The 16,689-nt window shown below is 36.6% G+C and overlaps 2 protein-coding genes across 2 annotated transcripts; both read left to right on the top strand.

Moving 5' to 3' along the window:
* Nucleotides 1–547: 547 nt before the first annotated feature.
* syt8 (synaptotagmin VIII) lies at nt 548–8,172 on the top strand. The gene is made up of 9 exons (XM_033967754.2): nt 548–707; nt 3,050–3,205; nt 3,277–3,440; nt 4,609–4,704; nt 4,792–4,959; nt 5,617–5,784; nt 6,142–6,259; nt 6,596–6,729; nt 7,500–8,172. Exons 2-9 carry the CDS (start codon nt 3,061–3,063, stop codon nt 7,746–7,748), a joined length of 1,242 nt encoding a protein of 413 aa, XP_033823645.1. The 5' UTR covers nt 548–707; nt 3,050–3,060; the 3' UTR covers nt 7,749–8,172.
* A 2,903-nt stretch (nt 8,173–11,075) lies between these two features.
* On the top strand, nt 11,076–15,522 carry LOC117372593 (uncharacterized). Its single transcript, XM_033968417.2, has 4 exons — nt 11,076–11,710; nt 11,789–11,860; nt 11,952–12,136; nt 12,548–15,522. Exons 1-4 carry the CDS (start codon nt 11,626–11,628, stop codon nt 13,418–13,420), a joined length of 1,215 nt encoding a protein of 404 aa, XP_033824308.1. The 5' UTR covers nt 11,076–11,625; the 3' UTR covers nt 13,421–15,522.
* The last annotated feature ends 1,167 nt before the right edge of the window (nt 15,523–16,689 follow it).

Here is a 16,689-nt window from a genome sequence, read left to right as displayed (position 1 = left end):
TCCAGGCTGTGTAGGTACTGAGCAGCAGTAACCACCACTGTACGACCCCTCTGTGTAGACTTGTGTTGGATTACAACTCATCTGTATAGATTTTTCCCACTGTGATGATGCAACCCACTAAACATGCACATACTTTTAACTTTATTACTCCTTTGAATGGATAAATCTTCACTTCCTGACTGGACAGTAGATTTTACTGAACTGAAATCTATTTGATAAGGTATAAAATACGCACATTAGACTAGAATAATTGCACCACCCTATAGCTTAAATGCCTCATCAAATGTGCGCCTCTTGAGTTGAGTCATTTATTGCATTGCACAACATTTTACTAACATACTATTTTCAGTAAAAAAGTATGTTAAATATAGTTTTATTCATACACTTCCATTCTAATTATATTTCGGCCCCGTACTTTTGAAACCACTGATGTAATTTAGTATGCGCTTGGAAAAGAGAGCCCTCTAGCGTTGACACAAAAAGCCTGTCAAACGATACATTTTTGCCTCAACTCCACCTCTGTTTAAACACTGACTTAGTGGTGAAATGTGTATTCTTCAGGTGTGGTACAGTGCAGTCTAGAGCGTGCATTGCTATGATATGGACTTAAGTTAGACCATAAGCGTACATGGAACAAACAGCCAAGAGAACAAATGGACCAGAGAGGAAACTCTGATACAGAACCTCTTTTCTTAACATTGTAACAGGTAGGTTTTGGAGTTGTTGTTTTTTGTTTGTTTTTTTTCCACATATGTATATATTAACTGTTTTACATGTTATACTGTTTTGTTTGACATGTAAAGTAACGCCAGTAACATTAAGGCGTAAAAAAAGAGATTGTGTTGCATTTTGGTGCAATTTCGCGCTAGCAAATGAGTTTTTGGATTTCAAAGGACAATTATTTACACATCGGAGCACGTGCATCTTATTTGACAAATAGCCTAGACTTGTTAGCCTTCCTGTAGGCAAACACACTTGTTTTTGAGGTCACTCCATATGTGGTATGAGTTTCCCTATGTACAGTAGTGAAGGTCTAACATGCATACGTGACATCAGTGATAACACATTAAACAATATTGAAATAAAGAAAATCAATCAGTACAAAGAGCCTATAGATTGATGCTAAAACTAGTACTGAAAGTAGATTCTAATTTGAATAGGTATAAATATTTACAAACCTGCATTAAACGTTTGAGAATAGTCTCAAGTCTCAATATCTGTATTCATAACTAAATTGATTACTTAAAAAACTAACATTATTTGAAACACTGTTGAAAAGAGCATTCCATTGTAAGGAAAAAAAATTAAAAATCTGTATAAAAATCAGGATGAAACACTGAATTTTCACTTCAAGGAAGCTTAAATGGAGTGATTAATAAATTTAAAAAAAAGGAAAAAAAGACAAATAGTTATTGTATTGACACTGTATGTTTTATGGTGTAAAAAAAAGAATAATATCAGAAATTAGAACTCATCTTGTAAGCCTCAAAACAAAGCCAACTTTGTGTTCACTTGCAGCCTTAAAAGTTGTGAGTTTGGGTGGAGAGAGGGGATATTTCCTTTCTCTGATTAGAACATGCACTGCGTTGAAAAGTGTTGATTTTGTTTAGCACCATTTCCTTCCTTCTCACTAAAACTGCCCATTACCATCATGGAACACGCCAAGTGCATTTTTACTTACACATAGTAACTTGATGTAAGAATCCAGAGAATGTTAAAACTGATTAAACATTTTTCTACGACTTGACTGGTAAAAAGTTTAGATTTTTCTACATTTCTTTGTGGGATCTGGCATAGTTGTTATCACAGTCTGAATCATTCTATTTACTGTTTGTTCATGGTGGAGACCTGCTGTAGGCGCTCCTCTGTAACGGTGCTGGAGTAGATTTTATACGTCACTACAGCCCAGCCAGGAAACCATCAGAAACTACAAACAGTAATAGAATACTTAAACCTTTACAGGGTATGTTATGTATTTCAATTGAACGGTAATACATGTACTTATATTGACGAGGGGGAGTAATTAAATGTGTCTTCTTCACTGTGATTGCTTAATCTTCTGCACAACAGAAAACATAAACAGATCATGATTTTCAATTTTGTCATATGATCCACCCCTATCTACAAGTACTACTACTAATAATGCATAGGCTTTATATAGCGCCTTTCAAGACACCCAAAGTGCTGCCAATCTATGCCATCAACCCCTTAGACCACCACCAACACACATACATACCACCATATTAGTGAAATGTCTTGCCTAAGGACACCATGACACTAAGCAACAGATCTAGACATCCAAGTACTAACCAAATCCAACAACCCTGCTTAGCTTCCTAGGCCACTGTCAAGATGGTATGTCCACAAATATTCAACAATGCAAATCAGGGGAAGTGTCTTGGCCGACTAAGCAAAGCTGATAATGGGAAATGGGAATCAAACCAGCAACTTGTGGATAAACAAACTAATTTCCACCCACATATCTAATTATATCTCACACAGTGGTAGATGAAGTACTCAATTTTGTTACTTAAGAAAAAGTACGGATATAAAGGTAAAAAGTTACTCAAGTAAAAGTATCACATGATAAACTCTACTTAAGTAAAAGTATTAAAGTATCTGTTTAAAAATATACTTTAAGAGTAAAAAGTAAAAGTATTTCACACAAGTGTTGTTAATTTGTTAAAGTGTTAAATGTAGCGATACTGATAAAAAAAAAAAAAATACAGATATTTTGGTCAACAGTACCAATATGAGTCAATATCTTAATTTTTGTTATTAATTTTGTGTATTTTTGTTTGCTCAAAGCCAAAGCGTGAAAACATAACCCCTCAAATCATATGAAAAGTACTTACTTACTTTACAGTTCAGTACAAAATGTAGTGGAGTAGAAAGTACAGATACCTGCTCTCAAAAGTGAATTGAGTAAAAGGTATCCATTGTAAATTGTACTTAAGTAAAATACCGATACCTAAAATTCGACTTAAGCACAGTACTTTACTACTTCTGCTTCATTCCCTTCTACCACTGATGTCAGTTTTTGTTGCAGATTTGTCCACCATGCCAGCTCTGTCTTCAAACTCCACATATGTGCCGTCCACTTCCATTCCCACCTGGACCACTACCCCTTACACCAACACAACGATCAACCCATTTCTCGCACAGGTGGAAAACGCCTTCTTCAACTTCCTGGACAAAATTCCCTGTATGTAACTTGTAATATACTGCTATTATAAAGTAAATTCATACTTAAGTCCTGTCCTTGTGTCCCCGCAGTGCCCCGATGGCTCACCGTGCTGCTGTTTGTCCTTGGTGGATTGATATTACTCATCATCATCCTCTCCATCTGCATTAAATGCTGCTGCAAAAGTAAGAAGAAGCAAAAGAAAAATGAGAAGATCAATCTCAAAGGAGTGAATGGGGGCAGCACCACAGCACTTGTAAGATCAGTTTTATATCTGTCTAATTATGTTTTATCCATGTTAAGTGTCGCTCTAAAATGTGTCTATCACCTGGGTATATGACAGCTAAATTAAAAGACAACAAATTAAATTTTTTTTTTTTTTTTTTTTACAAATGATTCACAACTAATTAGCATAATACACAAAATAAGTCACAGATATCTATGGATACGGTAATCTCTTTATCTGTTCCATTGAAAGAATTGCGACGCAGCAGCAGATTTGTTATGAGTAGGGGCTATATTTCTGCTTCATAAAAAAATGAACTGAAGAAGCGGCTTGGATGAGCAGTAAAACGTCTTCTCTCCTACAATGATTTGTCCAGTTGACAGATTTAAATTTCATCTTTTGCTATGGATCAGACCTGGATGACTGAGGGATTAAACAGACATCTTCATAAAAAACATATTTTTAATAGTAATTGTTTAAAAAGTGTGGTTTTCATATCAGCACAGACTGAATCATTGAAGCGCTATATGCTTGATTAAACTGTACCCTCATGTAAACTCTTTTATACGACACTTATTTTGTTAAAAAAAAGTTTTAACTCACGAAAGACTGGTGCAAAGTGAATCATGTATAATACTGCGGTTACATTGGGGTCTAATTATGAAGGTATTATTTCACTGTTGTGATTGGTGGATTACTTTTAAGGTGGCATTAACTTAAGTTACATAAGGGGAGCAGAAGGGGCTGTCCTCATACCTGAGCAAGGTCAGAGGTCAAGAGTGAGAGTTGTCTTAAAACCTTTCAGTCAAGTGTCTCTCCTCCAGTGCACCTGTCGCTTAGTCAGGTGTGCAGAGTCTACACAGAAACAAGTAGTCTTTTCCACCCACACTGAATGCATCTGGGGGAGTGGTGTTTTGAGTGAAAGTTGGATATGATTATAAACTAGAACTTTAACAGTGTCTTTACTGTGGAGTTGTCATTTATTATCAGTTATCAGTTTATTTGTTGTTGTTTATTGTGTTAAAAAGAAAAAGTATAATCTTGCTCTGATGCAGCAATTGTGGAATTTCATCAAGAAAGAAGAAGATATCTGCTGATATCTATGTAAACTCAATAGAGCATAAATCAGACCAAGTTGGTTATTCGTTATATAAAACATGTATTATATAGGTCTTGCTTCTTCTTCTCTGTACACTAGGTCCAGCCCGATGTGGCTGATCTTGACTATGGCTCGGCTAAAAAGTACCGCGGGAAGCTGCTGTATTCTTTGGAGTACAACACTACGCAGTCAGAGGTAATCACATAAACAGTAACTTATTAACTCTAAAACCAGTCTGTCCACTCACTCCACTCTACTGTGTGTACCCTGTATGTACTGCAGCTGACAGTGAGCATCAAACAGGCTGACAGCCTCAAGGCCATGGACCTGGGGGGCAGCTCGGACCCTTATGTCAGAGTATATATCTGCCCCGACAAAGACAAGACCTGTGAGACCAAAGTGCTGAAGAACACACTCAAACCTGTCTTCAATGAGCAGTTCACTTTCCAGGTAAAGCTCAAAGAATGCTTTTATACTCACAACTGAATCACCAAGACTCATAACACAGCCTCAAACTGATTATTAGGGCTGAACGATTTGGCAAAAATATCTAATTGTATATTTTGTTGTTTGTGGAGGAAAGTATGGCAATTCAAAAATTATAGCCTTTGCGATTTGCTAATTTTCAACCAGCGATTTAGATTTGATTGTGATTAGTCTTGTGGTCCTACTGACTATGTTTTCATCAATAATCTAGATGAATAGTTTAATAATTTATTCTGAACATTCTTGAAAATGTTTTTGTTTCGCTTAAAAAAGAATACTGAAATTTCAACTTCTTGTGGTCATTATATATATGGCTGTAAATGTCACTCTAAAATGTAATGAAACCTAGCATGAAATTTTGCATTTAGTATCAAAGCCAGTTGAATAAAATTTTTAAAAGCATTGATTTGTTTTAGTTGTTATATTGATAAGGACTGTCCTAAATAAATACGTCAACAAGCAACTAAAAACCAAAAAATTGTCTTCTTCAGTAATCTAATATATAAGTACTTTTATCCAGCTGAGCACAGATTGGGACTGCTTCTGATCATAAACACCTACCTTTTTGTATACTTACTGATCAGGTACTATTTTGATGCTCATATTGTTTTGTTTCTACAGATAACTAAAGCTTCCCTGATGAAGTCTACAGTGGTGATGCAGGTGTACGACTTTAACCGATTCTCCAAACACAACATCATCGGAGAGGTCAGACTGCAGATGGAGAACTTTGACTTGAAGAATGTCATCGAGGAATGGCAGGACCTCAGCGAACCGTCCAAATTTGAGGTTTATAAGATGTCCACAAGGTCCCACTAAGGAAACATTCTATAGTTACATGATAGAATTCTAATACAAGAGACAGCACTTTTGTAATTTACAATAGTTTTTAATAAAATGGGCTGAAAATGTACGATTAAAAAATAAAGACATTGAGCACTCATACGCAGGACAATATAGGATTAGTCAAACATTCATGAATCAATCTAAATACAGTATAAAAATACATTTTTTTGACCAAGTGCAAATCGGACCTAAACAAGGTATAAATCAGGGACCTAAACCAAGACTAAGGCAGAGAACAAGTACATCCCATCTTGTTATTGACAAGAGTAAAATAATCAAATTTGTTAATATTTGTTTCAGGAGGAGAATCGGGGTGAAATTTGTTTCTCTCTGCGCTATGTTCCGACAGCAAACAAACTGACCGTGGTCATCCTCGAAGCTAAAAACCTCAAACCTATGGACATCGGAGGGAGCTCAGGTTATTCACAGTTTACATTTGATTACAATATTGCTTTTTTTAAATTTAGATTTCAATTAAAAAATATAAACATTAGTGGATAGTTTAATATGAATTTAACTGTATCCTGTATCCAAGGGAGAGGTTCCCACATGGAATTGTAGGCTGACATCTAGTGGACCATACAGAGATTACAGGCATTGCCATAATGGATATTGCGCATAAAATAGTACAGAAACATTTACTCAAAGCATAAATCACCATTTTAAGGCACTGTTTAAATGTGGTCATACAATAGTCATTGTATTGATGTATCAGATCTATTTTCAAGTGCATATAGACATTTTGTGTTTGTAGATCCGTATGTGAAAGTGCAGCTAACCTTGGACAAGAGGAAATGGAAGAAAAGGAAGACGTCAGTCAAGAAAAACACTCTGGATCCATATTACAATGAGTCCTTTACTTTCACTGTGACCTTCGAACAGATTCAGGTAAAATTTTATCTAGAGTGTCTGGATTATTCAATCAAATATTTTAGAATCAAAAGTAACAATTGCATGCATATGAAAAATGTAAATTATGATGTATGACACGTAGATGAGAGAGAATAAAATATCAAATTTGATTTGATAAACATCTTTAAAGGTATGTAATATTTTGTTGTATTTTAATAACGATGAATACTATATCGACTTATCGTTCAATAAATGGCAGATTTATTGTGGCTCTTCTTTGTCCTAGTGAGACTACAATGAGATTTGAGCTGTAGAAGATTAAATTATGAGATTTGAGCTGTAGAAGATTAAATTATGAACTTCTATGACTCATTATTGATATAATATACTAATTGATATAAAAAGTGTAGAAATCTGCTATTTATTTATTGCAGCTCATGTTCTTTTTAATTTTAATTTTAATTTTTTTTTTTTTTCTTACAATACTGTACATTTAGAATAGTTTTTGGGGATAATTCTGCTCTATAGTTTGGTTTCAATATTATTGTTTATCGCAAAATATCGCACTTTAAAAATTATTCCAATTTTTTATTGTGACAGACCTACATTTAATGTTGCGTTTGTTGTGTTTGAATTTTCATGATAATAATGAAATTACATAATACAACAAGCAATAATGGCTGAATCAAAAAGGAAGTTTGCATAATAAAAGGCAATGCTAAATAAGTGTTGTTCAGGTTGACATCTCCCAACTCCTTTACAACTCAATTCCTACTGTTTGCTTAGCTCCTTACTTTCTTTTCCAGAGGGTAAACCTGGTGATCGCAGTGTGGGACTACGATGCAGTGAGCCGTAATGATGCCATAGGGAAGATATACTTGGGCTTTGATGCGTCAGGGAACCAGCTGAGGCACTGGGCCGACATGCTGTCCAACCCGAGGCGCCCGGTTGCTCAGTGGCACAGTCTGCTATCGGCCCAACAAGTCAACTCCACCCTCAACCTAAAGAGGAAGGTGCCCATGCCCGGAAAACTGCCCTTCAATGGAGAGCGCTAATCATACAAACTTCCCAAGGACTCTTTTTTAAAATGATAAATTTAAAGGTGCACTATGTAACTTTTCTGGTGGCGTGTCTGCCATCTTCTTGTCTCCATGGAGATGTTATTTTATTGCCTGGAATGTGGTGCAATATGGTAATAACTCATCGATCTCCATGGAGAACAGAAAGTGAGTCACACTAAGATCGCATGTCATTGAATAAATCCAATTAGATGCATTCCAGGCAAGCAAATAACATCTCAATGAAGAGAACGGCTGACTCTACATCTGAAAAGTTACACAGTGTACCTTTAATAGTATTCTTAATAATGTATCAAAATCAAATCAGCAAATTATTTCTGTATAAGCACTTTATTTGTCACAGCTGTATATTAAATTCCACTTTTTCCGATTCAAAAACGTTTGTAGTGATTTACAAACATTTTACACCACCTCCAGAAATAATTTCTAATGAGTACTATCATAAGGGTAAAACAAGGCAGAAGAGGGATTAAACCATGTCAGGATCAAACAAGCTTAAAACTGAAACAAACTAGAAGCCAAAGTATTGTCCTTGAAGAAAAAAATCTAATTGTCATTGAATGCATCCTTCTTCTCCTGGGTAAGGGATATTTATCTTTCTAACTTAAAAAGCCATCAGATGAGTCTATGTATGTCTTCCATTTCAAAGGAGTAAAGTCAATTAAATTAAGTCTAATTAAGCTGAGCTCAGCAGGAGTCTCAGTTGCTGGATCAGGACCTCAGAGACCAAAGATTCATCAGGAAGTCCCAGGGACCACAACCACAGACCAGGAAGTAAACAATGCTACAGCCTTGTTAGTCAGTTCCTGGACATAAGGGTAAAGTCACAAGTGCACAAATAATTGGGAATTTCAGGTGCTTGCTACATGTTGGAATCTGACATCAAATAAAATAAAGTACAATACAAAGGAGTAAAAGTACTAGACAAATTGTTTTGACTAGAGTACAATAAAAAAGTAGGCCTTAAGTCGTTTAATTAGTTGATGGAGCCTTAGTTAACCAAATTTTGTATTAGTTGGCTAATCATTTTATTTAGATTATAATGAATTATATGGGACACCAATAGATAGGAGAATGTTTGCTATGAGTTAACTCAACAGGAAATGTCTTTAGTCTTTAGTCAAGAATTTCTTTAGTTGACTACAGCTCTAATAAAAAGTACTTCTCACAGTACAAAATACTGCTTCCCCCACTACTACCCATAATTCAGTGTTTTCCACAGATTCTGCTGAGACTGTGGTCGGCTAGGTGATCCTTATTTGAATATCTAATATATTTAATATTCAAATAGCAAATGTTTCAAGCACCTTTATGAGTTTATAATAAAGCAACAAGCAAAAAGAGTATTTTCTCATCTGTTTAGACAATGGGGAATCAAACTATCAAACAAACTCTTTATGTCAATGTGAGGCAATGAATCGTACTTCTTGAGTTCTTAATATCTGTTTTTAATTCCATGAAATGTAAGATGTCTTTGGGTGTTGTACAGTAGATATAGATACTTCAATATTACAACAACAGACCATTCAGATGGCTTTTTATTAGTGCTACTCCTTGTTTGGAAAAAGTCTTTTAACAAAAAATAAATCAAATATCAAAACTGTATACACCTCCCTTCATTGCCGCAATGGTCTGATCCTAAACACTGTTGTCATTTTCACACTCAAAGTAAAGAAGGCAGCAGGTGAGAGGGGCTCTGAGTGAACGCAATGCTGACGAGTCTCGCAGCTCAAGGAGCCTATTGATATGCAAATGTATTAGCATCTCAGCAGCTCTTAGCTAATGCCACACTTATACACACAACAGGTCATTTTACACCAATAGTTTAGCATTCAACCATATAAGAAAGGCAACACATAAACTTGAGTCAAGATAACATTTCATTTTAGCTTTTACAGAGAAGGTATAGCAAATCGTATGCCTTCAAGTGTGTGTGTATGTATGTATGTATGTATGTATATATATATATGGCTTATCCAGGTTTGGGACTCGCACAAATATAGTACAATACTTTTAGATGCACTGCAATTTACTGATTTTGTACCTCAGGCGCCCTTTCTGATGCAAGCTTCTGGTATTATTTGAACTTATGGGAGGGTCAGACAGGCTTTTCTAGCTCCTCTTTTATGATGTGAATATTCCTTCCTTGTATTGACAAAGGCAATAATAGCTGGATCCACTCACTTGATTATGGAGAGCAGTGACATCAGCAGGTCGGTGGGTTACCAGGGAACCAGGAGAGATACCCGGCCATCCTCCAATTACCAAAGCAGATGAACTCAAGATGCTCATCAGATCAGCCTGTAGATGACTGTTGATTGTTCTCTCACACAGCTCCTGATATCTGATATACACTGAGGACAGCTGGACATCTAGCACCTGCAAACAAGTAAGAAGTAGTATAGAAAAATCCTTGCAAACATACTGCAATTGTGTGTGCTAATGGCGTGTACAAAATGTGAAAAATGTTTCTTTTTTTATTTTATTTATATCTACAATGGTCACTAATGGGAATATCTGCAAGTAACATTGTTTTTTAATTCTACTGTACTTCGCTACTTCTTGTATGTTGGGCTTTTAGAAACAGAAGTGAGGTCTAGTGAGTTGATTGATTGTTTTTTAATGAAACATGTATTTTTATGCTTTGGGATATTCTAAAACTCACAGCCTCCATTTGTGCTGATGGTTTTCACCTGTAAGCAAGAAAATGGAGAGGGAGGGAGCAGAAGGTTGCCACAGTGTGATAACTACATTTATTTTACGCTGCATGGAAAAAAGTAAAATTATGATGGCAAAATGCAGTGATCTGTGTTCTGTATTTTAGGTAAATATTACAGGACTTAAACTGCTATTATTTTTAACATTAATTTGACGTTATCAATTGAAATCTTTGTTCTTTTTTGTTGCTTCCTTATGATAAATGAAAGCAACAAAAAAGAACAATACTTGCTACTGTGTAAAATGGTGGTTAATAAATGCTGGTCAACATAGATCTATAAGTGGTCTATGAAAGTATAATAAGATCATATTATATCCATTGTCTTAACTGAATGAGAACTTCCAACACTTTGGATGGTTTAAAATAGAATTTCCCCAAGTTAGGACTTGAAGGCGAAACACTATCCTCCAAAAGACCTTATTTTATTATATTATATTATATTCAGTGTTATTGTTAATAAGTGGCAATGACCCCAAAAGAATATAGTTACTATAAAAGAAAGGATAATAAATCTGCACGCGGTGTTGGTTTATTTCCTACGAGGCAGTGAGCAGGGATAAACATTGAAGAGCAAAGCCGCAGTTGCGCACAGGTGGTTGGGCTCACAGCGGAGGAGATGCTCGGCTGGCGGAGCTGTTTGGGAGCCTGCCAGCATCGAGCACCGCATAAATTATCACATTTTAAGTGATTGTTGCTGGCATTGGGTCTTGAAGTCTAGCAGCTGACTTACTTTGGGCGTGAATGAGCAACAAAACCAGCTTCCCTTAGATAGGGTTGCCAATAAGCGGTGGGTAGCTCGCTATGCTCGCAGTACTACTATGGCTATCCTTTAGCATACTACCAAAAGGACAAATATGTAATTGTGGCCATTGCAAGTAAACGTCACAGGTTCGTTTCAGAAGTAGTTTGCTAAGTGTCTGCATCAGTATGACAGCATGACTTTCAAACCCTGAACTGACAAAAGAACTAGCTTTGTTAGCCTGTGCTTAGCGGCTAACATAGCTGCAGACGCTAGGGTCCATGCACGGAGCCTGCAAGATGTGCATCCCATGGAGGTGAAGTGTTTCCCGGCTTGGCTAAGATGGGGGGTCGCCTAAGACAACCTCTTCTGCCCCTGTCAGCAGGAGGCGAACCATGGGGACTGAGGAAGAGTGGAACAAACAAAGTGCTCAAAAACTCCTGGATAAAAAGGTCCTCCAAAAGCAGAATGGGCGGCTTGGTAAGCTCGCACTACTTTCAAATAATTCCATGAATGCCATTCCCACGTCTAATTCATACTGCATGCATGTCTTTTTAGGCATAGTGAAAAACTTGTTTAAAACCCAAAACACACTCCAAATTCAGTCCATCACCCGCTCTGAATGTGCAGGTATGTAACTTATGCAGGGAAAATTATATCAATAATTTTTAACCCATAGATATCATTCATTGTTTACTTTTAAATTTCTCGCCCAACTCAGGCTCCTGTCCTGATTTGATGATGAACAGGCACGACCAGATAGATGTGCGCCCCGTACCGGTGGCCCTCACCCCCCAGCTGCCCCCCAGACTGCACCGGCCCCTCTGCGTGTCTGTCTCCTCTGACAGCAGTGGGCGATTCAAGGCATTGGAGACCCAGGAATGGAAGAACAATCTCAAAGCCCAGGTAGAGTAACAGTTATAAAGTTAGATATATCTACTAAAGATTGAGTAAACAAGTTGATGTGTTTACTCAAGACTTGGTAATAGTCAGGGAGAATATGGGAACAGAATGACAGAGATGTCTACTCCAGGTAAGGTAAAGAAGTACTGTGTACTTGTAGTAGGAAGAACACTTGGAGAAAAAGATTAAAGTGGATTTACTGAAAAGAGTTAATTTACTTATATCAAATGTGATAATCATTTTGTAAAAAAGTTCTTCAAAAACTGTGGTTTATTTTGTAAGTAATTGTTGTGATGTTTTTATTGGCTCTACTCTGTTTTTATTGGCTCCACTCTGTTGTCATTATTATTAGCAGTTATTGGACTGAAATACTGTTGAAAGAATCCATTGCCCACTTCCTTGTGTGTGTTTCAGATGGAGCAGGCCCACAGTGCAGGGGCAGCCAGCAGCACTGGCTCTCTGGAGCGTGCCTCTCTGTTCTGCGCCTCAGCCTCCACCACCTACAGCTCGGGTCTGTCCAGTCCTGTTGAGTTCCTCAACAAAAACAAGTCCTCCAGCCGCTTCTCTCTCTTCTCTCCGCCCTGGAACAGCAGCTCTGAGTCTGAATCCAACCCTCCATCTCGCTCCGGTTCCAAAAAACTGCGAAACTACAGTCGAAGAGCCGCAACAGGTCCCGCTGGAGCCAGGGGACCGGATGTCCCTGACCCTAAACCCAGTGAACAGTTCCAGTACTCCGAACCAGTCATCTCTAAAGTAACTGACTACATCTTTGTCGGGAATCTAAACGCTGCTTACAATGGCCGTACTTTGTGTCGTAACAACATTGACAGTATAATAGACATGAGTAACGTGCCAGGTGAATCTGGCCCAAATCTCAATCTCATCCCTTGTACATGCTCTAGAGGGGCGCGTCACAGCTGGTCCAGGCTTAAGGTGGATATCAGTGACGTACCGGATGCTCTGGGAGACGGTCCCGCCTTAAAACAGCGGTGCTTTGAGGATATCAATGAATGCATTGACGCCTCCACAGAAAAGAAGAAGAGGGTCCTTGTTCACTGTCGGGATGGGTTTTCTCTTGCCCCCACTTGCATAATTCAGTACCTAATGGTGAAGCAAAACATGAGGCTTATTGCTGCCTATGAATTGCTAAGAGCCAAGTATCCGGTGAACATCAGGGAGTGCCATCAGAATGTATTGGTGAGCCTTGAAAAAGCATTGCGACCAGGAGGCAATGTGGATCCTGAATGCTTCAAACAGGCCATCTCTCGCAAAGTGGCATGGACATGACTGTAAAATAAACATGGACAATAACACACATGATCCAGCTGCATATATTTGTCCCACATCAGTTTGGTGGTCGTAAAACTTGATGTTTTTTTCCTCGTACCTATAAATGTGAACGGGAAAATAGACTTGCATACAGCCATGTGGTGTACAGATGTGAAAAGTGCTGGCTGTAGAATTCATATAGTCCTGCTTCAGATCTGTGCCATACTGATAACAATATACATTACTGCAGTTTGTAAGAGATAACTGATGTCATTCAGATACGGCTGGAGAATCTATTCACATAATTAGGTTTGTTTAACAGTCCCTAAAATAGAAGATTTGGTGTTGATGCAGCCAACATTTTTCAGTAACAGAATGGAAATTGAAAGTTCTCCTACAAATCAATTGTTTTCTCAGATTTATCACTTTCTTTGTCTGGCAGTGTTGTGGATACATAAATCTACTTTCATTTTAAACCTACTTTGTGATGCACCAAATGCACCAGTCATGTATGCATGCTTCTATTTTATCACAAGGAAATTTTAATATACTTGGTTGAAACATTGTTTTAGGTTCAATGCATAATCTTACTTGAAATTTTATATTTTTGTGTGGTTACTACCTGGTGAAATATGTGCAAGTACATTATTATTTTGTATTTAACAATTTTATCCCTTGGCTGAAATTTAAAATGGCTGGCGTATCTGCTCTGCTGTTAAGTGGAGCCCAGTTAACTATCAGTACTGACTGGACATGTATGATCTGCTTATATTTTGATGAACTATTGCACATGGACACATTTTTAAATCTATTTTTTGTCTGTTTTTTGTTTTGTTTTTTTTCTTAAGAGAAGGTGTAATGACCAGATCGTGTCCTCCATGAGGAAGTTTGTAGCCCGCTTTTTAGTTTAATTTCTTTAGTTTGGTGGGGCTCATGTGATTTTGGTGTATGTATGCAGTGAAGTTGGTTGTGCATCTTTGGACTGTAAGTATTGTCAGGTGTCTATGCCACTGAACGGCAATTCAGGGTCAACGCTGCAAGAGATGACTTTGCACTAACAGTACAATTATCCACAATGGAAGGTATTTCCTCAACTTTTTCCCTGTATCCTGGTCAACCTTTCCTGATAAAATGAAGCAGCACTTCAGTTCATCTTTCTATAGTAAGATGTATGACTGACAGTGGCTGGACTTGACGTTCAAGTTTTACTAAATGGTTTTAAGGCATTGTATTTTATATGATTTAATTAAAGTAATAAGCTGTTATTTTACAGCTAAACTATTGATGAATATATAAGATATACTTAAAATGACTGAAAACGGTTAATTAGATGACTGGGACAACAGAATCATGTAGTAATTCACAAGATTAGGAATTTAATAAATAGCAAATCTATACTGATAAAACAGTTTACATCAAACATCTGCGCATTAACAGTAATTATTGAATTTTGGTATCGTTTACGTGATATACAAAAGATCTTTGGGGAACAGTGAAATGGCATCCTAATAATGTGTATTTTCTTATGGGCAGCCTTAATAAAAATCTATATTTTGTAAGACATTGTATCAATCTGAAATATTCCCTGGGAGCACAGTAAATCTTGATGTAAGAGTTGATGCTAAAAGTATGGTGCCTTGTTTGGAGTCGTTTTGTGACCGTATGGTGACAATTGCACACTTTGTATATGGAAACTCAGATTTTAATGGTATATTGTAAAATGTTCATTATTTTCTGGATGTTTATTTTTTGGAGCAAAAAATTATTGAACCATGAAAATAGTGCTAAGTGGTCCTGGCTGTAATATAGTTCTAGCAGTGCGTGTATAGTTATGGTTGGTGACGATATTCAAGATGTGTTCAAAACTTGTACAAGGCACTGCAGTAGTAGTTGTAGTATTATATGTTTGATTTTCCATTGTAAATGTTTTTGTAAAGAATACCTCCACCTACCACCATCGGACTAAATGGTTTTCTAACTTGTTCTCAGGTGATTTCTCAGTGGTCCCGAATGTTCTCAGTGAATATGATGTTGAGGTCTGTGAAGCAATGTATTTATCATATTTCTTAAATCGGATATATTTGTACTGTTCACCAATAAAAGAGGAAATTAATGGGCTTTACTTTTCATGAGTGAACTATTACTACCATGCCCAGCAAATTCAGAATATTATCTGTATTTTTTTATATAGGGTGATATCTGTCTGGACTCCACGCCCTCTGTTGCGTCCCAAGCCGTGATCATGCATCAGATTTGTTTTTTTCAGTGACATGTGAAACAAACGATGTTACTGGTCACCTATTATTTACAAATAAAATCTAATTTATCTCACCTTAGTTTAACAGTTTAGTGCTTGCTCATTGATCCTGCAAAAATCCCTGTGATACTTTTTCCTTGTTTTTTTCAAATATGAATGGACTATGTGTGTCCACAATTGGCTAATCCACCTGTCACTTGCACCCAATTGAAAATGGGGATTATAAATACTATTAATATGCAAGAATAATAGTCAGAAAAATGTAGTTTTCCTTCACATTAATATTAATAAACTAGGGTGTCAAAATTATTCTGTTAATCTATAGTCTTGACTATACAGGCCAAAATAATAGACCCACAACTATACACTCTCATATAAGAATAGAAGCCATTCTTATTGTCCAGTCATGCCCTTCAAACCCTGATGTATATACTCCCTATTGACTCAAGTCAAAATATCTAACGTCTTTTATAGTTTGTACTGTCTATAATATATATATATATATATATATATATATATATATATATATATATATATATATATATATATATATATATATATATATATATATATATATATATATATATATATATTTATTTATTTTTTAAGAACTGCAACTATAAAACAACTGTCTCTTCCAATAATCAAAAACACAAATATTTTATATTGTGAAATCCCTACAGACAACCTAACTGCAAAAAAAAATAAAGAAGTTAAGCACGTCGGATGGTTAGGAGTGCGTCTTGAGTAAATTGTATCTAATCCTAATGTATAATAACTTTAAAATACAACATAAATCGCCTTGGTATGTTTGACAGCCCTTTGCCTTGTATTATGTTCCCACTTGGCCAGCTCCTGTTAGCAGCTTCTTAATAGCCTGCCTATAGCTTCTTAAATGACTGTTTTAGAAAACCCACTCATCCCTTCCACCTGCTTCCCCTTTGACTTTCATCACAACACTTGCTACGTCTTACTCACTGGAAAACCTCTTTGATACATTTGGTACAATTTATATGTTACAACAACTATT

This window comes from Periophthalmus magnuspinnatus, chromosome 6 (genome assembly GCF_009829125.3).
Source record: "Periophthalmus magnuspinnatus isolate fPerMag1 chromosome 6, fPerMag1.2.pri, whole genome shotgun sequence".
Lineage (NCBI taxonomy): Eukaryota > Metazoa > Chordata > Actinopteri > Gobiiformes > Gobiidae > Periophthalmus > Periophthalmus magnuspinnatus.
This window is presented reverse-complemented; position numbering and strand designations above follow the sequence as displayed.

Bases quoted from the DNA above. Each gene is read 5' to 3' on its own strand.
- syt8 (XM_033967754.2), top strand. From the start codon at position 3,061: ATGCCAGCTCTGTCTTCAAACTCCACATATGTGCCGTCCACTTCCATT. The intron at 4,960-5,616 runs GTAAAGCTCAAA...TTGTTTCTACAG, and splicing joins ATGAGCAGTTCACTTTCCAG to ATAACTAAAGCTTCCCTGAT. The intron at 6,260-6,595 runs GTTATTCACAGT...TTGTGTTTGTAG, and splicing joins GGACATCGGAGGGAGCTCAG to ATCCGTATGTGAAAGTGCAG.
- LOC117372593 (XM_033968417.2), top strand. From the start codon at position 11,626: ATGGGGACTGAGGAAGAGTGGAACAAACAAAGTGCTCAAAAACTCCTG. The intron at 11,861-11,951 runs GTATGTAACTTA...CGCCCAACTCAG, and splicing joins CACCCGCTCTGAATGTGCAG to GCTCCTGTCCTGATTTGATG. The intron at 12,137-12,547 runs GTAGAGTAACAG...TGTGTGTTTCAG, and splicing joins AGAACAATCTCAAAGCCCAG to ATGGAGCAGGCCCACAGTGC.